The sequence below is a fragment of the Pristis pectinata genome, chromosome 8, assembly GCF_009764475.1.
Source record: "Pristis pectinata isolate sPriPec2 chromosome 8, sPriPec2.1.pri, whole genome shotgun sequence".
Classification (NCBI taxonomy): Eukaryota; Metazoa; Chordata; class Chondrichthyes; order Rhinopristiformes; family Pristidae; genus Pristis; species Pristis pectinata.
In genome coordinates, this window is record NC_067412.1 from 17,328,847 (window position 1) to 17,350,673 (window position 21,827).

The 21,827-nt window shown below is 40.4% G+C and overlaps 1 protein-coding gene across 2 annotated transcripts in view; it reads left to right on the top strand.

Moving 5' to 3' along the window:
- cpped1 (calcineurin-like phosphoesterase domain containing 1) overlaps window positions 1-21,827 on the top strand; it is a 167,786-nt gene that overhangs the window by 25,984 nt on the left and 119,975 nt on the right. For both annotated transcript variants that reach the window (XM_052021957.1, XM_052021958.1), the window contains exon 2: window positions 6,221-6,439. In XM_052021957.1, the coding sequence (XP_051877917.1) occupies window positions 6,221-6,439 (219 nt within the window). The remainder of the gene's footprint in view (window positions 1-6,220; window positions 6,440-21,827) is intronic.

The following is a 21,827-nucleotide window of genomic DNA, read 5'->3' on the forward strand; positions in this document are numbered from 1 at the left end:
GTAGCTACATATGAAATAGTATTTCATTTTCTTTAATTTTGCAGCTTTTCTTTTTGTTCTATTTGCTTAATTTTAATTGCATACTCAATGGGGGGAAAAAAGGCATTTGGCTTCCTAAAAGCATACAAACAACTTCCTTGGTACTCTCTAGACAAATCAATAGAATAAATTTGAGCTGCAACTTTTCAGAGTAACAGCACCACCTGTGGCACAGATATTGAAAGACTGGACAGTTGAGCTTGTAATATAGATTTGTATTGTTTCATTACAAATTCTTTATCTTATACTTCCTTTTTAAGGTGGTGACCTCTTGTTACTTAGGTTGAAAATACTTTTTTCCTAATATATCTTTTCAAAACCTTTCATACTTTTGACCATGTTTACTTAGTTTACTCAATGGAGTGGGGCGGCAGATAGAATTGTTGGCTCATAGTTTCAGCGACCTGGGTTCGATCTGATCTCTGGTGCTGTCTGTGTGGAGTTTGCATGTTCTTCCTGTGACTGTGTGGGATTTCCTTGGGGTGCTCTGGTCTCTTCATTTAGGTGATGGTAGGTGAGGACCTGGGTTGAGGGTGTCTTTCCATGTTGTATCTCTCTGTGGTTCATTCTTCATTCTCCTAAGTTTCTCATCACCAATGCCACCTGGAGAGTTTGTGCCCTTCTCAAAGCAGGGCACTCAAAAATGAACACTCTTCTCTGATGGGCTCAGGCTGAGATGAAGCTGTCAAAAACACTCTCATAGACCTGTTGGGCTGAATGGCCTGCTTCTAGCTTGCTTATTATAGCACAAATGGAGGCTATTCAGCCCAATGAGTACATGGTTCCCAGCAGAGTAATCCCATCGGTCCAATTCTCTCTTCCTTGTAACCTTACAATTTATTCTCTCCCACATGCCTGCCAACTTCCCCTGGATTCTTTTGTCATCCACCTGCACCAGGGACAATTTAGAGTGGCTAATTCCTGATCAGCACATATTTGGGATTTTGCAGGAAATGGGAGCAGTTGGTGGAAACTACACAGTTGCAGGGAGAATGTACACCAGAGATCAAGATTGACCCTTGCTCAATGGAGCTGTGAGGCGGCAGTAGTAACTGCTGTGCCATTGTGCCATCCTGCAAAGTAAGTGGGCACAGGAATTCTCTCGCCTAATACAACCTTTATATGCACAGTGCACTCAAATTTATCAGAAAAATTGAAAGCTCTGCACTTCCTGAACAATCTCAAGTGGCTTCTAGGTACTCCATGCATATTAACATACTGGTGCATGGAGGCATGGGTGCATATGCACATGTAGTCAGATACTCACTCAACTTCCACTGCATTCACAGTGTGGTGGACATGCCTTTGTGCAAAAATAAGCCGAGAAACCACTGAAAAGTTTTTTGCATGATTTGAAGTGGTTGCAACCATTTCCTGTAAGTCATGTACATTGGGCACTTACTGTTGTGATTCACTCCAGCTTGGCTGTCATTTCCTCTTCGTCATTTGTGCACATGATGTTGAGTGTTTTTTTTTAAATTAACAACAAATTGGATCAAAAGGTTGTTCCATCAGCCTTCATTTTTACTCAGTTAAGCAACGATCAAATCATGCAGTAAATCAGGAACTGTACATGATTTTAAGAAGTTCCTGTTGAGACCTGTTTTTAAATGCACTGAGTCCCCCACATTAATTTCCAATGTTCAAATGCAGCTCTGAAAGATCAGAGCATGTGTGCAACTTATTGCAAGGTGCTGTGATCTATAGCCTCTGATCAGTGCAGCATGGCTCAGTGGGGACTGTTCCATAGCATGGGGTGGTGGAGCTACAAGTCCATTGTGTAGCTTTGTATCCTGCTGTCTATTTTCCACACAGACATACACTTTTTCCCTGTTCAGCGTAGAAGCCACACAGGATGACCTAGAAAGTTCATTTTAATGGTGCTGACTTGCATGTCATGGGGCAGCATGAAATGACATGGCAGCTGTGAGCTCAGGAAGCAGCTGCCATCTGTGAATATGCAAGTTGGGTCCCACCTCTTGTAAGTTGGAGAAAACCATGTCATTAATTCCTTTTAAAGTGAGGATGTCCCAATTTAGCAAGTTTTTTTTTTGGTGATCCCTCCCTCAAATGGCCCAAATACAGCAAGCATTTAGTTCACCAAAATGGATGAAATCCAACTTCTAGACCATAGAGGGCAAGATCTGTTTTATCATGGATTGGGCCTTGTGTGCATGAATAAATTGCTATTTGGGGCCATGTGTGTTTTTTAAAAAAAAGTGCAAACCTATCATCCATCAGCAGTTAAGCACACCCTTGAGGTTGTAGAAGGTTTTGCACACTGTCCCTGTTCTTAAATCAAAGACCTTTGTGTGTGGTGGTGGTGGGGAGTGAGAGAATTTTTTTCAACACTTTAGTCAACTTGCCCTCCATTTTTTTATCAATGCACAGTATGTTATTAGTTCTATCTTAATTAAGGTTTAGGATGTCAAAAACGATAAAATGGGATGTCAAGAGGGTGGGCAAAAAGAGGTACCTGCAAAGTCCTGGAGTTGATAGGGAAGCAGTTGTCACTTCTGGGTCCTAGAATCAAGGTTGGCGGGGCCCCTTTCGATTGCACTTTTGATTAAATTGTAAGACTACTATTGGAACCTAGAGTAACATTCATTCAGCGTGGTAATGAGGATCTAGCAACATCATTGACTGGGAGTCTTGTTGTTTTGCTCTCTTGATGACATTGATGCACATTATCAAATCCTTTTGGATTTTCGATGAGCTAGCAGGTGGCATATTTAAATACTGAGCCTGGATTATAGCATTACTTCTCTGTGTAAATCTGGCAGACTTTATCAAAATGAAAGGAAAGAGAACTTTTTTCCCCAGACAAAAATCTTTCTGGATAGATTGAAAGGGAGAATTCTTGTAAGCTATTTGACATCCAAAATGATCATGACGGCAATTCTTGGCAAATTGAAAGTTCAGTACAACTGTGTGCCTCTCCCTTAAATAAACAGGCACCTGCTGAAGTTGACAGAGTCTTTACTTGCACAGTGAGGAAAAAGTACATCCGGATACAGCTTGCGTCTATGGACATGGACTCCAACCAAGCTGCAGCAAAGCAGAACAAAAGGGAGTGGTGTGTGCTGCTGATCTTGGTCGAGTATCTGATTTTTAGCTTGCCCATGAATCTCTTGTGGGACTGTCCATCTCTGAATACATTGTGCAGCAGTTTGATATCTGAGTTTCTTACAGTAAAGCAGTTACTTTCCTGGACAGGCAGGAATTGTATAATTTAGCAAGTCTGAGTTTTGTAAATTGCATTGAGAAGCAAATTTGAAATGGGAATTGTGCGTTTGGTGAAACAGGACTGATCATAGGCTGGATTTGCTCAGAGTCGGGAAGACCATAGACAATTGGAGAGGAATTAGGCAGATTGTCGGCCAGATTTGGTCAAGAAGGGTATTCTATCTGAAATGATAGCTCACTTTCTCTTTCCATACCAGCTGCGTATTTCTAGCATTTTTAGTTATGGTTAGTTGGGCAAGATTGCACTAATTAGGAATTAGCATTGTCCTTATTGTTAAAGTAACAGTAAGGCTAAAGGCACTGCAGCTATTTTTCAGTAATTGCTGCAGCCCCAGATGGAGCAGATCTGTGGTTTTGTTTAAATATCCAAACATTGATGTGTGAGTTAAGCTGAGCTGCTCTGCTGTGACTATCCCACACTTTGACCCCTCTACCTATGAACTTGCTATATTCGTCCATTAATCTTGCTACAGAATATTAAGTTGTCATAACAAGCTTGTATGTCTTTTTAACAACATGATACTCATTAATCATAATATCAAGGAAATATAGGGCACAGAAGGAGGCCATTCTGGCTAAGCAGCTGGTCTTGCACTGAACATTAATTGTTTCAGATGTGAAATTTCATCTTTTATAGTTTTGAACTATGAATAAAGATTTTATAAATGTCAAATTGTAATTTTAAAAATTCAAACTTTAATTTTTAAAATGTTTTTTGTCTCCCTCTCATGATCCAATCTTTTCCTCCTTTTGTCTTCCTCTCTGCCTGAACCCGATTTGACATTAAATGCACGGTCTTAACTCCTGTCCCTTCTCACTCCTTCCTGTGTTTATTTCCTGAATCTGAGTTGAGTGGATGTCCTGACTTGTGTACCAGTTTTGCAGCTGGCACTTTCTGACACCTGGTGGGTAAATGATTTGGGCTAAAGCACATCCCATGAATGGCAGATGCTGTTGGAAGCCCTGCTGCAGCAAATCCTGGCTCTATAAATGCCTTTTAAAGGGCAGTCTTGCACATTCATGTTTCAGGCACTGAGGATGTAATTACTATTGAAACAACAGTATTTTGATTTAAGATTTGAGTTTTTGTTTTAACCTTGTAAATGTGTGGCCAAATATAAAAATGCTTTATTTGAGGCTTAAGTGGTTCAAGCTGCCACTTTAGATCGGATCGTTTAATTTCATTGAACTCAGAGAGGCTCATTTATCTATCAAAACTGGTTTCCCTGCTGGATGTTAATCTTCAAACTTGTATTGTCACAGCTACAGGGGCCATTGAACTGACGGATGTAGAGCACTGTGTCAGTTTCGCTGAATTTAGATTCTTTGCAGTGCTGCAGGTGAAGAGAAAGGGTCGCTTTTTAAAAAAAAGCTTGAATGCAGCCCAAACTGTGATTTTTAAAAAGTTATCTGACATCTAGCTGTATAGGTTCGGTGTAAAATGAGTTTGAAATGACTAAATCCCGTAATTAATTGGTGCAGGTGCTCTGCACAGTTTGCCCATAATTTTATTCTCAAGGTACATTCATGTTTGTTTTTTTTTGTTTTAAATAAATATTTACAAATAGTGCAAAATATGGGCTGGAGAGGCCATGGGATATTAGAGCTCCAATCCACCATGGGTGCTTTTATTGATAGAGTTGTTATTTGTTCTCTTTTAAGCAGTCCAGGGTATCTTATGTAACCAATTTGTCATTTCCTACTTGTACTATAACCTAAGGATGTAACAATGAAATATTCTTGCAATGCCAACTAAATTTCTGTGTATTAACCACATAGGAGATATTGTTTGATTTTTAAGTTGCTTTATGTTTCAGTACTCAAAGTATACAGAAAACTGAGAACAATGAAAAACATTTGATGCAATCAATATAACTTGTGTTTATGTACCATTTAAGTAAATAAAGGGCATGTGGCTGTTAGACCACTCTATTAAAATGTTATTTTCTCGCTTTGCTACCTGGTCTGATTACCAGGTCCTTTGGCACCCTGCTTTGGCCTGACTGTGCTTTAATGGCTTCCTTAGCCCTATAGTGATCACCAGTGTGTGAAGCATTCTGAACATCCAGACATTTTCTGTGAATTCTGTATGAGGAGTTGTTGGGTAGCTTACAACCCCCACCCCTTGTGTTCTGTTTCCATTCCTACCAGTCCACCTAGATTTTCTCTCTCTCTCTGCACCCGCCAACCTGGTTCCACCTGTCATCTACCAGCTCCTGTCCACCTCTCCCCACCCTGCAGTCCTGGTGCAAGGTCTCGACCCAAAACATTGAGACATTCCTTTTGCCTCCACAGATGCTGCATGACCTGGTGAATTTTGCTGGCAGTTTATTCTTTTGCCCTATTGCCAGCCTAACCATCTCTCTTTGCAACTCTGTCTCCAACCCAATCTTCTTAGACCCCTCGTGCTAACCAGCCAGGACCAGTTATGACACCAAAATCCCTCAGACCCCTTTAGTTCCACTGACTCCCTTCCAAATTCTCCCTCTGCTTCCTTCACCAATTTATGGAGCGACTGAAGGAAAGACCTATCTGTCACTCATGATACCATGGACCTCGTATGTGATATAACCATTAACAAGCAGTTCTTCACAAAACTGGCGTGGAATTTGGAGCATTGCCATTTTAATATGACTTTTCAGGCACTGTAACTGCTAGCTTTAAATCTTTCTTTTAAGAGATTGTGTTGGTACCAGCTGCTTTTAAACTGTTCGTCATTTATTAAGTGTAATGATAGAGAGTGATCTTAATTTTTCTCTCTTGCATTATCTACCTTCCTCCCTTCACTGTGTTCACCTTTACACACTTCCAACTCAATTGCAGTGCAGTAGCTACTATAAAGATAGTTGTGGAGGTAACCTCTCATTCTATTTATGTTATGCTTAAATGCTTATGTCAACTCCAAATTCAAATGTGTTATTACCCATTTCCCCAGAGGCAGAAAGTAGTTGGAAGGGACCCTTCTACTTCATTCAAGGAGCCGATCCACAGCTTGGCCTTATGAAAGCTTGGAAGGCTGGAGACTGCGACAATGGAGGAGATGAATGGCAGGAAGAGATCCAGCTCACGGAACAAGCAGTAAAGGCCATCAACTCACTGACATGCAAACCCAAGTTCTTTGTACTGTGTGGAGATCTGATTCATGCAATGCCAGGTAATCGCTATTCTCAAAACGTACCGACGGGCCTCGCGGGAGTACTGTATTCGCACTGTATTTGCACTGCATTTGTTTTTTTTTCTGAAGTACACAAAGATTTGTCCTAACTAAAAATGGAGGATGCTGGGAATACTCAGCAGGCCAGGCAGCATTTGTGGGGAGAGAAAAAGAGAGTTAATCCCACAGGTTGATGACCTTTTATCAGAACTATAGACTGGAATGGCTGGTTATGTGAAATTGTTGAATTTAGAGTTGGGTCTTGAGGACTATAACATGCCCAGCTGGAGGGCAGGGCAATGCTGTTTCTTCAGTTTGCATTCAGCTTTACTGGAACAGTGGAAGAGGCTAAAGGTTGAGAAATGTGAGTAGGATAGACAATCGAAGTGATGGATAGTTGGAAGCTCCGGGTCAGTCTTGTGGACTGAGTGGAGGTGTTCTTCAAAGCAGTGACCAAGTGTGTGCTTCATTCCTCCAAAGTAGATGAGAGCACATTGTGAATATAGATTGTAATGCACTGGATTGGAACAAATACTGGGGTACCCCGGGTTATAAATGATCTGACTTGTGTAAATCCGACATCATGTAAATTGTTCCAAACATCCATGCATTTTTCATGCTAGCAACAATGATAATAAAATGTTTGTTTATATATTTATATTCCATTAGTTCAATCACAGGTAGTGTTAGGATGATTCAATGAAATGAAAGAAGTAAAGCAAGTGTGTATAGAGAGATATGATCTGGGTTACTGTAGAAAACGGACATTTCTGGCTTGTGCTTATGGACAGTTCTCAGGAATCCAGGGATTGCCTGTACAAGTGAATTGCTAATTCATCTGGAAGGAATGTTTGGGTCGCTAGATGGTGGGAGGGGAAGAATGACCAGGCATTCACTGAGGGAACGATTCTTTTGGAATGCTGAAAGGAGTGCAGGAAAGATGGTTTCTGGTGCTGGCATCATGCTTAAGGTGGTGGAAAGATATTTCTCCTCTTGATGTTGGCAGAATTCAGTGCTTTGGAAAAAAACTTCTCCAGGTGATTTCACAGTTAGAGTTACTGATGCACATCTGCTGCTTACAGGTTGCAGCCCTTCACTGATTTATCCCTGGTTTGGAAATCAATTTCAATTGGGGAAGAACCAAATACTTTTTTTTATATATAAAGGAGGCAACGTAAGAGGTTGTTTATTCCTCAGGCCTGAACAACTCACTTGTGCACAACATGTTTCTCTTGGTGTTGATTTAGATTGAGGTCACTGTAACACTACATATTTCTGTATACGGGAGATAACCTACTTGCAGACTGAAATTGGGCTATAGTTGTTTTTTGTCGTACATTGACCATGAAAACCATCTCAGCATGTTCTTTCTGACTCGGGTGACTCAAGGTTTGATTTAATGGAAAGAGAGAGCTTTGGCAAGGAATTCCTAATGTTAGGTCTTAAATGGTTGCCTGTACTTGGGGGTGGGGGAGGGGAGGTGGAATAAGGAAGGAGTCATGTTTGGCTGAGCAGAGGATTCTGTAGAAAATTAAAGGAAAGGATGGGTGAGGCTAAAAAGGTTTTATCCCCACAAGGAGTAGCATTTTAAATTTGCTGGAGTTCTGGGAGCCAAACTGGATCAGTGTGCACAGAGTGATGGATGAGTGGGTTTTGTGTGGAGTAGCTTGAATGGAGTAGCTTTGATGAACCCGGCATTTGAGAAAAGGAGACCATTCAGAACTCGTGTAATAATCAAATCAGGAGATGACAAAAGTTGCAATGGGCAATGTTATAGAGTTGGTCAGGAGGACAGCCGAGAACACATGTAGGAGTAGGCTACCTGGCCTTTCAAGAATGGCAGGGCAGGCAATATGATCATGGCTAATCTATCACAGGCCTTCAGCAACCCCCCCCCCCATGCCAGATGCCCATTTCCCTCAATTCCATAATCTTTCTACCTCCACTTTAAATACTTCTAATGATCTAGCCTTCACAGCTCTCTGGGGTAGAGAGTTCCAGAGATTCATTACCCTCTGTTAGAAGCCGAGAGCTAGGTGCTACAAAGTTAGGAAATCTGAGAGTGTGTACCTAGAGGTTTTAATAATGAGGAAGGGCATTTGCAATAAAAAATACCCATGTTTTCCTTTTGGAGAGTGCCTCTTGATATCCTCCTCTGTTCTGAGAGGGTTAGCAAGATGGTGAGGGGTTGCTTCCCTATAACTGGTTAGTCTTAACCCAGGATCATAGTCTCAGATAAAAGATGAGACATTTAGGACTTGAGGTGAAAATACTTAGAGGATAGTAAGTATTTGGAATTCTTCAAATTCGGTTTGGTATGTTCAAGGCTGAACCAGATTCTTTGATACCAAGGGAATTGGGGGGAAAATGGGGATCAGGCTGGGGAAGTGGAATTGAGGCACAGGAGCAGCCGTAATCTTATTAAATAGAGAAGACTCCAGGGAGTGCATGACCTTTTGTTTTCTATTGTGTTCCCAATTGACAGGAAATAATTGGCCTTATCATCTGCACCTATCCTGTGTTAATAAAATCTATCGGCTTTAAGGCCTCCGCTCCCAGCTAATCTATCTGTGTCATTTCTGTCACTGTTCTTTTTCAACTAGTTGCTACTGACAGCTTAAGTAATTGTTTGTTGGGAAGAAAAAAAATCCTCCTGAAGAGGCATTGTGAGCCGAGTGTTGTTCACCATGATGTGGTCGGAAAGGCTTACACCGTTTGAGTTCATTTTGCTGCTGCTGCATTGCAGCCATAACTGTCAGAAGGGAAACTAAATTACCAGTCTGTTGGTACTTTAGAGAGCTGGCCTATTATCTCTCAACCTATCCTGTCACATTCTACATGACATGTAAAAGATGGTGCTGGTGGTTATTATTACCTGGGCTTGGGACGTTGTTATTTTTCATCTGTTGCTAATTTGTGTTGCTGCTGCACTTTGATGGCCTATTAAAAAAATATTTTCACAGCTGTTGTATAGGGGGAGAGCTGCCTGCACTTGTACATTAGCCATGCTGATTAATTCATCTCAGAAGTTGTGAGTGAGGTCCTGTGGTGCAAATGACAGAAGATGTTAATCTTCTCAATATCTAGGGTGAGGAACATTCATTTATTGTACCTGCTTTCCTCCAGAAATGGTGGGTGCAGAACCCTCTGTGCATTTCACTTTTGTCTATAAATGATATAAATTAAAGTCTTTGTGGAATTTCCATCAAAGCATTTGTCTTGTACGAAGTTAACTATAAGCAGATAATTTTATCATCTTCGCTTAAGTGCCCCTATGCTGAATTATAAAGGGAACAGCTGTGGAGTGCAGTGTTCTCGTGACCAGAGACTATGCTGTGCTATTTCTTATAGTTCTCAGTGGATAACACAGCTGACTGTGAAACTGCGTGTGTATGTATGAGAGAGAGAGAGAATGTTGCATTGAACTGTAATGACTGTGGGCTGTTTGGACTGGACAGCTGATCAATTGAACAACTTAAAAGGTCCTGCTCACCAAATCAATCACACTGAACCCCATTCGATAAACATAAGCAATCCTTACAGCACCAACTGTATGCCATCATTGCTGGAATGAACTTGAATATTTATTTACCCTTGATGTGTACATTGTTTATAAGCATTTAACTGTCTAAGATGACCAAAACACAATAGACAGCTGACCGGAGTATATAATTCAGTGGCACAGCATGGTTTTGTGTTGAAGTTTTCTGACGGGTTTTATGCTTCCTTTTAAACCTGTCACTTGCTGCACATTACTGCTCTCCAATATTGTGAGAGGGATTTCACATTGCAATTGGCAGGCAATCAAAGATGGCTCCATCCACACCTAGTGACCTTGAAAATAAATACTTCAATTATTGTTCGTTTCTTCATGACTAGGTTGCAAGTGATGGGGTATCAAATTTTTCTTTTTCCCACAAGGCCACTCTCAACATCAAAACCTTCCACTCTTGCACGACATGTTATCGTACGACAGCCTTTAGAGAATATAATTTTTTAATTTTTTTTCAGGGATGCAGTGGTTACTTGTGAGGTCAGCATTTATTGCCTGTCCCTAATTGTCCTTGAGAAAGTTCTGGTGAGCCATCTTGAACCATTGCAGTCGTACTGGTGAATGTACTACCACAGTGCTGTTAGGTAGAAAGTTCTAGGATTTGGCAACAATAAATTTTCAAGTCAGGAAGGTTTACAATGTGGTAGAAATTGCATCTGGTGGTGTTTTTTTTTTGCCTTCTGCACTTGTACTCCTTGATGGTAAAGATTGAGGGTTTGCGAGGTGGTATTGGAGTGGCATGTAAGTGCGCATTTTTTAGAGCCATTTGATATAGACAAAGTTGAGTGATGGTTGAAGGACCTAAATGTGCCTATAATGACACAGAAGGAGACAGTTTTGCCTATTGGGTCCCAGGAGAACAATCGTGTTGGTCCCATTCACCTCTCCATTTCTTCCACTTCTCTCTCGTACATGCCAATCAACTTGCTTTCTTGGGAGCTGGCATTGACCCAATGGGCCAAATGGCCACCTCCTGTTTTGTTTTATGAATGTCACCTAGATTTGTTTTTGCCATTTACTAAGGGGTAATTTACAGAGCTGCCACCCACCCAGAATATACTCTGTACTTTTGCTCCTTTAACTGAGGGCCAACTGAATCATCACTTGGGGAGAATAGTAGGTGGTAAACAGGAGGAGTTTCCTTGAATTAAAAAAAACTGCAGATGCTGAAAATTCAAAACAAAAACAGATGCACTCAGCAGGTCAAGTAAAATCTGTAGGTAGAGAAACTGAATTGATATTTCTGGTTGAGGACTATTCATTCTCACTAGGCAAGTGAGAAAACAATGGTGGTTTATGTTGCAGAGAGTGGAAAGGGTGAAGGATGTCTGTGATGGGTGCAATAATCAAGGTAATAATTACTTTTTTAAAACACAGGTCAGGAACAAAAAGAAATAAATTAAAACAAAGGCCACCTATGTAATGCGGGGAGAAAGGATAGTTAACATAAATTGTTAAATTCGATATTGAGTCCTGAGGGCTGCACCATTCCCAGATGGAAGATAAGATGCTGTTCCTGGAGTTAATGTTGGGTATAGGAGGGTAAGGATTCAAACTGGGATTGGGCAGAGAATTAAAGTGATAGGTAACAGAAAGCCTGGGGGTTGCCTTTGCAGATTAAATGGAGATGTTCTGCAAAGTGGTCACCAATCTTTGTTTGGTTTCCCCAGTGGAGGGCAGACCACATTGTGAGCACCAGATGCAAAACACTAAATTGGAAGGCATGCAAGTGAATTTTTTCTTGCAAGGACTGATGGGAGGGGTAGAGTTTAAAAAGGGAGGTGTAGTATCTCCTGGGAAAGTGCCCTGAAAAGGTAAGTAGTTGGTGGATGAGGTCGCAGAGGGCATGTTCCCTTCGGAATGCTAAAAAGGAGCTGAAATGTTTCTGGTAGAATCCCGTTTTAAGGTGGTGAAAACTACAGAGGATAATCCATTGAATGGGGAGGGTGGTGATGAAAGCCAAGGACAAGGGGAACCCTGTCCTTGCTCTGGGTGGGAAGTAGTGGTGAGAGCCGGAAATAGAGGGGACTTGGTTGAGAGCCCCATCTATGGTAGAAGCTATGGTTAAGCAAAAAGGAAGGCATCTTAAAAGCACTGGTGTGGAAAGTCTTGTCATCAGACCAATTATGTTCAGAGGGAGAATGGAAAGGAATCTGTACAAGAAGCAGGGTGGGTGGAGGTGGAGTCAGTAGTTTATAGCAGATATTGGTCAATAACCTATCCTCTGACAAATCATGATGGGAAGTGAAGAGTTGGATACTGAGCATGGGGAAGTGAGAGCAGGGTGGAAATTGGCTGCAAAGATAATAAGATGCTCAAATTCTGTATGAGTGCTAAAAGCAACACCAATACTGTCATCAATGTACTGCAGACAGCGTTGAGAAAGGGGGACTGAATAGGACTGGCTTAAGTACTGTTCCACAAATCCCATAAAGAGTGAGACATAGGTTGGGCCCATGCGAGTTCTCATTGTTATGCCTTTGACATAGAGAAAATCAGTGGAGTTGAAGAAGAAATTGTTCAATATAAGAACAAGTTCAGCCAGTGAAGGAGAATGGGGAACAAGGTTGGGCCTCTGTTCAAGGGAGCTGTGAAGGGCTATAAGACCACTCTGGCATGGGATGGAGGTATAGAAGCATTGGATGTCCATGGTAAAGCTTGAGGTTTCTTTGCCCATACTTGACCTGATCCCATGAGGTTTCAGGGGTTAGGAGTTGGAGTCACTGTGGAGAATTCCAAGGGCTACTCTCTGTTATCAGCATACCAGTGTACTGCCACCTATCGTTGGGAACTTCTGTGATGGAGGAATCAGGCATATTGCTTGACTATTCTTTGGAACAGTTCTTCCAATTTAGCAGAAGTTCTCAAATGTTCAAGAGGAAGAATATACAAGATTGACTGTGCTGGGAGCAACTCTGCTGTATCTGATTTTGGTGCCGAAATTTTGGTCAGTACAGTTTTATCCTTTTCTTAGTTTCAATGTTGCAGTTAAGATGTAACGTGTGGCTTGCTAGGCCGTTTTGGGGCAGATGAGAGTAATTTGCATTCTGTGAGTCTGGAATTGTGCATATAAAGGCAGATTTCCTTCCTTGATGGGCAATAATTTATACAACATTGAAGTTGCATAGTTACCATTACTATCGGTTATTTTTTAACTTGTAGTTTCTTAATTTACTGATTTAAAAAAAAGTTAAATCTGAATTTCCACAGTTTGCATGGTGAGATATGAACTATCCTATAGGTTGTGTTATGGACTCAGTGAAAGTCCCTTTAAGATAGAGAGTGTGTGTGTATGTGTGTGTGGGGCGTGCTTACGTCAATAGAAGATAAAGGACGTAATGATGTTGTTGAAGAAGGAGAGAGAGAGAGAGAGAAGGGAGAGAGACACCAGCCTGCTTGTTTTCTCTATCGATGGATGAGAAACAATAACTGTGTTTGCCACTGAAATCCATGTATGGAAGTTGGAAGTAATCCGGTGGAGTTCACTTTGTTGCTGACCTATAGAAGGAAACAGGTATTTGTGTGTGGACGACCACGATTCGGATGCTTTTCGGGGTGAGGAAGTCACTACCGAGTAAATACTGAAGTGTCGTTTGGGGTTCCATCGTGGAACATTTGGATTTCGTATCTACTCTCCCTATGTTCTCTACATCTACGTCTTATCTTCAGACAACTGTGGTTGTTGAAGAAGCCCTTGCTCATGTTTCACCTTATGGCTTGCGGAACTGAACTTTAAGAACCATTCCGGAACTGGGAGTTTTGGACTTTGTCACACACACACACACGAAGAGTTTAGTTTTGGGGTTAACGTTCAAGGTTTAACATTTTTGAATTCTAACATACTAACATTTTTACTTTTATTTTACGTATTATCATAAGTAGTGATTAATAAAATAGTTTTTAACACTGAATCATGCTCAGTGTGTTTCTTTTGTTGCTGGTTCGTGACAAAATTGGGGGCTCGTCCGGGATCCAATCCAAAGATTAACGAGTGTCATCTGGGATCGTTGCCCAGATTGACGAGATTCGTTCGGGATTCAATCCAAAGGTTGTTGAGGGAGGTCTGATAAATTCTTTCTAATTGGCTTGTGTGTGTGGAAACCAGCAACAATGGATACATTTTTGAAAAAACCCTCTCCTGGAGGATTGCAGGGGATGAGGAAGCCTGATTTGGTGAAAATTGCTGCAGAGTTACATCTTGAGGCAGTAACGCGATTTATGAGGAAGGCAGATATTCAGAGACTGATAGCTGGCCATTATGTGGAAAAGAAGGTGTTTGAGGAGGAAGTGTTAAAACAGTTTCCTGGCAGTGAAATAGCAATTTCTGAGGCACAGGTGCAGATAGCAAAGATGGAGTTAGAACAAACACGACTGAAGTTCGAGTTGGGACAAAAGAAATTAGAGGCCGAACAAAAGCTAACTCAGATGAAGTTAGAGGCTGAACGGGAACGGGAACTAATTCGGTTAAAGTTTGAGGCAGAGGAGAAGGAAAAACAGAGGCAGCATGAGTTACAAATGAAGCGTAGGAGTTTGGAATCTGATTCTGATGATGGTTTTTCAGCCAGCAGGGAGGTTCGATTAGTCCCTCCGTTTGAAGAAGATCAGGTTGATCAGTATTTCCAACATTTTGAAAAGGTTGCTGTGAGTTCAAACTGGCCAAGGAAAGGATGGGCTCTTATGGTACAGAGTGTGATTAAAGGTAAAGCTCAAAAAGCTTATTCTGCTTTGTCTGCTGAGGATGCAGCTGATTATACCAAGGTAAAACAAGCTATATTGAAGGCCTATGAATTGGTACCTGAAGCTTATAGACAAAAATTTAGAGACTTGAGGAAATCTGCAGATCAGACTTATATGGAATTTGCCAATGGAAAGGGAATATGTTTTGAACGATGGTGCCTGGCTAAAAATGTAGATGGGGATTATGATAAATTGACAGAATTGATACTAGTGGAAGACTTTAAAAGATGTGTTCCAGCTGAATTAACAACATATTTAAATGAAAAGGCAGTGGAAACTTTACAAGAAACTGCTAGGTTGGCAGATGATTATGCTTTAACCCATAAATCCAAATGGGGACAACCTAAAACCTTTCAAAAGAGTTACAAGGACAATCCAGGTAAAGCGGAGATTAAATTGGGAGGTAATCAAAAAGGAAAAGATGAAAAGAAGCCAGGGCTGGAGAAACCTGTTGAGCGTACTTGTTATTACTGTAAGAAACCTGGCCATGTGATATCTAATTGTGCCCTTTTGAAGAAAAGGAAGGAAGCTGTGCCCAATGCTTGCTTTCAGGCAATTAAAAATCAAAAAGGTTTAGGAGATGCTGTTAAAGATCAGTCCTTGCAAGAGGTAAAGGCTGAAAAGTTGGTGGAGGTGAGAAAGGAATTCCGTTCTTATCTATCAGAGGGTTTTGTTTCACTGAATGATGAGTCACTCCAGGTGCCAGTGAAAATTCTTAGAGTTACTGGGGCTAGTCAATCTCTCTTGCTGGACAGTGTTTTAAATTTTGGTGAAGAAAGTGACACTGGTGAGGTAAATCTAGTACAAGGCGTTACAGGTGAGACCATGTCTGTCCCTTTACACAGGGTGATTTTAAAGTCAAAGTTCGTAGAAGGACCAGTCGAGATAGGGATAAGACCTAGTTTGCCAGTGGAAGGAGTTTCTTTGTTATTGGGAAATGACCTTGCAGATGGAGAAATTGTTCCTGTGGTACGGTTAACGACCAAACCAAGGATTGATGAGTCTGAGAATGATCCAGATGTTTACCCATCATGTGCGGTGACTCGAGCTAGAGAATTAGCCAAGACAGACAGTCCGATGCAGTCTGATGTGGTTCCTTGTGACAGTCCTAAACAGGAAGAAAATTATGATGCCTTATCTGAGACTTTTCTGTCTTCACTGGAGGATCAACATCCTTATAGTGAGCCTGAATTTAAAGATTTGTCTTTGTCGAGGAAGGATTTTATGGTGGAACAGACAAAGGACCCTGAGTTGACAGAATTGAAAGAAAAAGTACTCTCATGTGAGGAGATTGAGAAAGTGCCAAGTGGATATTATGTCAAAAATGGAGTGTTAATGAGGAAATGGAGACCTCCCCATGTCCAAAAAAATTTAAAACTCGGTTGGAAAGAGTCTGCCAGCTAGCGAGAGAGCATTTGAAAACAAGCCAGATAAGAATGAAGACATATTTTGATAGACGTGCTCGGCCTAGGACATTCGCAGTGGGGCAAAAGGTGTTGGTATTTTTCCCTAGCCAAAATAATCCATTGCAATCTCGTTTTTCTGGACCCTATGCTATTGAATCTCGAGTGACTGATTTAATATATACAATCAAAACACCAGATAGACGCCAGAAAACACAACTCTGTCATGTAAATATGCTAAAACCTTATTATGAGAGGGATTCAGTTGTGGCCTTGGTGGATGGTGTAAAGGTTGTTTCTAGAATGCCTGATGTTGATGTTGAAGAAGGCCAATTTAGACCAAATATTGTTCCATCGAAACTAAAAAACCAAAATATCCTGGAGAACCTTGAAACGAAGTTGGACCATTTACAAGTTTCACAAAAACAACAGATGAGAGAATTAATTTTAAAATTTAAAAATCTGTTCCCAGATGTTCCAAACAGAACATCGATAATTACCCATGATGTTGATGTTGGGGATGCAAAACCAATCAAACAACACCCATATCGAATGAATGTGGAAAAAAGTAAACCTGTTGATCAGGAAATAAAATACATGTTGGAAAATGATATTATTAGACATTCTACTTCAAATTGGAGTTCGCCCTGTGTTATTGTACCTAAACCTGATGGAACTGTTAGATTTTGCACAGATTACAGGAAAGTGAATGCTGTAACAAAGTCAGATGCTTACCCTATTCCTAGGGTGGATGATTGCATAGACAGAGTGGGAAAGGCAAAATTTCTTACAAAGATTGACCTATTAAAAGGGTACTGGTGTGTTCCATTAACAGATAGAGGAAGGGAAATTTCAGCCTTTGTAACCCCTTCTGGATTGTATGAATACAATGTTTTACCATTTGGAATGAAAAATGCTCCGGCAACATTTCAAAGAATGATTAATTCAGTGATTCATGGGTTAAAACATACAGATGCCTACATTGACGACTTAGTGACTGGGAATGATACTTGGGAAGATCACATCTCTGCGTTAGAAAGGTTGTTTGAAAGACTTTCCAAGGCTAACCTTACAGTTAACTTGGCTAAAAGTGAATTTGGCCGTGCCACTGTGACGTATCTTGGGTATGTTGTAGATCAAGGCAAGCAAGCTCCTGTTCAGGCAAAAGTTCAAGCGATATCTGAGTTCCCTATTCCCACAGGTACGAGGACTGTTAGAAGATTTTTGGGAATGGTTGGATATTATCGAAAATTTTGTAAAAATTTTGCTGATATTGCTCTTCCCCTAACTAATCTTCTGAAGAAGGGAGTAAAGTTTGTTTGGACAGATTCTTGTCAAGAAGCATTTGAGAAGCTGAAAGCCATTTTATGCTACCATCCTGTGCTCAAAACACCTGACTTTGAAAAGCCATTTTCATTAGCAGTAGATGCCAGTGATGAAGCTGCAGGAGCTGTGTTGTTGCAGAAGGGTGACCTTGATGATATTGACCATCCTGTAGCTTACTTTTCAAAGAAATTTAATGAGCATCAAAAGAATTATTCCACCATAGAGAAAGAATTACTGTCGCTTGTTTTAGCCTTGCAACATTTCAGTGTATATGTTTGCACCGCTAAGAAACCATTGACTGTATATACAGATCATAACCCACTGGTGTTTCTGAGCCGAGTCAAAAACAAGAACAGAAGGCTGTTAAACTGGAGTTTAATTTTGCAAGAGTTTGATCTCCGGATAACTCACATTAAAGGCAAAGATAATGTGATTGCTGATTGTCTTTCCCGATGTTAAATGGGAAACGTGTATCTGTACTAATCTGATAGTCTGTAGTTGTGTAGCATGATAATTATTAACATTACTAACTGTATGCGCGGTTGAATTTTTCTTGGGAAAAATTTTTTTTAGGTGGGAGGTGTTATGGACTCAGTGAAAGTCCCTTTAAGATAGAGAGTGTGTGTATGTGTGTGTGGGGCGTGCTTACGTCAATAGAAGATAAAGGACGTAATGACGTTGTTGAAGAAGTCAGAAGAAGAAGAAGAAGAAGAAGGAGAGAGAGAGAGAAGGGAGAGAGACACCAGCCTGCTTGTTTTCTCTATCGATGGATGAGAAACAATAACTGTGTTTGCCACTGAAATCCATGTATGGAAGTTGGAAGTAATCCGGTGGAGTTCACTTTGTTGCTGACCTATAGAAGGAAACAGGTATTTGTGTGTGGACGACCACGATTCGGATGCTTTTCGGGGTGAGGAAGTCACTACCGAGTAAATACTGAAGTGTCGTTTGGGGTTCCATCGTGGAACATTTGGATTTCGTATCTACTCTCCCTATGTTCTCTACATCTACGTCTTATCTTCAGACAACGGTGGTTGTTGAAGAAGCCCTTGCTCATGTTTCACCTTATGGCTTGCGGAACTGAACTTTAAGAACCATTCCGGAACTGGGAGTTTTGGACTTTGTCACACACACACACGAAGAGTTTAGTTTTGGGGTTAACGTTCAAGGTTTAACATTTTTGAATTCTAACATACTAACATTTTTACTTTTATTTTACGTATTATCATAAGTAGTGATTAATAAAATAGTTTTTAACACTGAATCATGCTCAGTGTGTTTCTTTTGTTGCTGGTTCGTGACAGTTGATACTCTGCCAACTTAACCACTTTGCCACAACTGGACCCTCTGTCAAGTGCCATTGATTTGGTGTCAAGTCTTGTCCCAATATATGAACCTGTTCCATGACGACCTATTTAGCCAAAGCTGTTGTCATGCTATTTTCTCTTGATCTCATCCACCAACCTTGATCGTCAGCTATCATTGGACTTGCCCAAATGTAATTCTCAGTCATAAGCTGTGGTAAACACACTTAATCTTTGGTTGCAGTTAGGTATGTGAAGGCTTTACAAAGGTCTGAAACAATAAGTCAACCTTGTATTCTGTCTCTGTGCATGAGATATGGGAGTTCTTCAAAAAGATGGGAGCAGCGTTCAACTATCCTGTTCTTTCTAGCACTTTGAAATAAGAGGGCAATCATTGAAGGCATTTTTACAGCCTGAGCAATTTTAGGCCAATATTTCAAGAGTGTTCCCTTCATATAGGTTATGTTATGTTCATGTTCGGGTGATATTTGAAGGACCTTCTCCAGTTAGTGTGTTAATGCATTGAGAATCTGTGCAATACCTAGGGATGACCAGTTCCTTCATACTTCCCTGGCCAGCTTAGTTACCTCCACTTCATTTGCTAATTGAATGAAGATGGAAGTTGTTTGTAGCTAATAATTTCATTACGCTGCTGTACACAGATGATGTCAAGCTTACTCTGCAGAGGTTAAATTTTGTCTATTCAAGTGCAGCAGAGCAGAATAAATAGAAGGGTACTGAGCTATGAACTGATACAACATCTGCTGCTTACATTAGCTTCATAACATTACAAACAGAGAGACAAACTTAAAGAGAAATGATATGTCCAACAATTAAGGTTATTGAGATGCCTTTACTAGACAAAATACATCCAGTCATAATGACATTAATGGTATGTATTATATTTGGAGGGAATTTCTATATCTATGTTACCTTTGGTAAAACAATTCCAAATATATTTGAAAAGCTTTTGTTTAAATTAAGAGACAGAAATGAACCCACAAGTTCCTGCTGATCTAGAAACCCTCTTGATTGTTATTGTGACAGAAGCTCAAACAGCATTGAATCATCATTTTAAAAAAATAACAGCAATCATTGAACTTGATATATTATAATAGAGTACAGTTTCTGCTCTGAGGAAGAAATCTCATGTTCTATCTTTTGAGGCACTGTTAAAACAATGTTTACTGAAGTTGAGAACTGGCAAATAACTTTGCTGACAATTTTATTACTTATTGTAAAGGAATCTGTTCAACAAACTGGGGATTACTTTCAAGGCTGTCACCCAAAGGGGAAAATAGCCTGGAGATGAAGGATTCGGGCAACATCATATTTATGGAAGTGATTGCCACCATTTTGATTTCTTCTGGGAGGGTGTAAACTTGTACAAGTATTGGTGATTTTTCTTAAAGTAATAATTAGAAATGTGAAAGGGAAAAGAAATTGCACTCAAATGTTTATTTACTTATCTGTATATTTGACTATCGTAACCTATTATCCATTCCAAAATGCCTCTAAGAAATCTAGGCAATCTTAGAGGGCAGTTAAGAGTCAACTTTGGTGGGTCAGGAGTCACAATAAAGGCAGACCATGTGAGGATGGCAAAGGACATTAGTGAATCAGATGTTTCTTTTGAAGTAGTTTCATGGTAATCATTATTAGTATTAGCTTTTAATTGTGGATTTATTTAATCTCCTGAATCTAAATCCCATAGGTGCTGTGTGGAATTTGAACTTGCACCTCAAGTCATTAGTTCAGGAGCTTGCTGCTTTGCCTTGAAAGTATCACAAGGAATTGTTACACCTGACCAGATTGCAAACTGAATTAAAGAGTGTGGGGGTTATAATGACAGGATGTAAGTGTTGTGGCATACCAATATGTTGGGTGCATTAACAGAAAGCTGCACAAATAGCATGGAAAGAATACACTTATTTTGGCAGAATAATTTTGAGGACAGTGACCAATAACATCAAAGCTAAAGAAAAAAGGACGAATTCATTGTTTCACTTTTCAAAGCTATACAACCAAGCAGAAGCTAATAACTGATTGATCAGAAAGTGAGTGAATCAGTATGCAGAACATCTCTACTGCTGAATTGGTTGTGAAATAGTCTGTTGAACTCCATTTTCAAGCTATTGTAGGTTATGAAAAATGTTCATCACATTATGTCTATGTTGCTCTGCTGCTGGATTTGCTTATGTTTATTTACTTGATAAAACTGAGCATATTTAAATATTTTTATTGAAATTCATCTAATTCATATTCACTGAAGAGATCTCAAGGGCAGGCTGCAAAAAGTACTCCATTGCTTGAGTACCTTTAGTTAGGAAATCATGGCCTAGAAATTATATCTCATTGCATTCCTTGTTCCAGCACGATATAATTGAAAATGTAATCACCAGGAAGTGAAAAATGTTGATGACCATTTCCAGATCGTTTTCAGATACTCTGGTCATATGAATGTGAGTTGCAGTTGCGCAATAAATAACATCATTCCAAGTGGTGCCAGGAGTGACCATGATTGGGCATCAGACAGGGGCCCTAGTAAATTAAGTTCCATACTTGTATTCCTCAGGGATTACCCAACCACAGCCAGCTGAATCGCTAAAACTTCATCTTCATCAGCCTGGCCTGGGCTCTGGATTGGATTTGCACCCTCTGGTTCTCTCTCACCCACCTCTGTCATGGGCACGTTAAAGTCTAACATCCCTTTGATGCCTTAGTTCACAGCAGCAGGCTTGTGGCCAAGGTGAATGAGCAGCAACACAGCCATCTTTATAGCACACCCATCATGTACAATAGAATTTAAGGCCATGAGTCTGCCTTCTCTTCACACCACCCACTTACATCGGTTTATATCAACTGTTAGCCTGGTACGGTGGACAGAACAATATGTGGCAGACTGTTCTTTATGGATTATGCCATCCATGGTCAGCCAGAATTAATAGGGTTGCAATTGTGATGGAGCCTATGGCTCAGAAAGCAGAACACTTTGTAGTTGGAGCACCTCCTGGATGTTTTTGGGAGGGGGGGGCGTGAAAGGAAAATGCAGTCAGTAATAACTC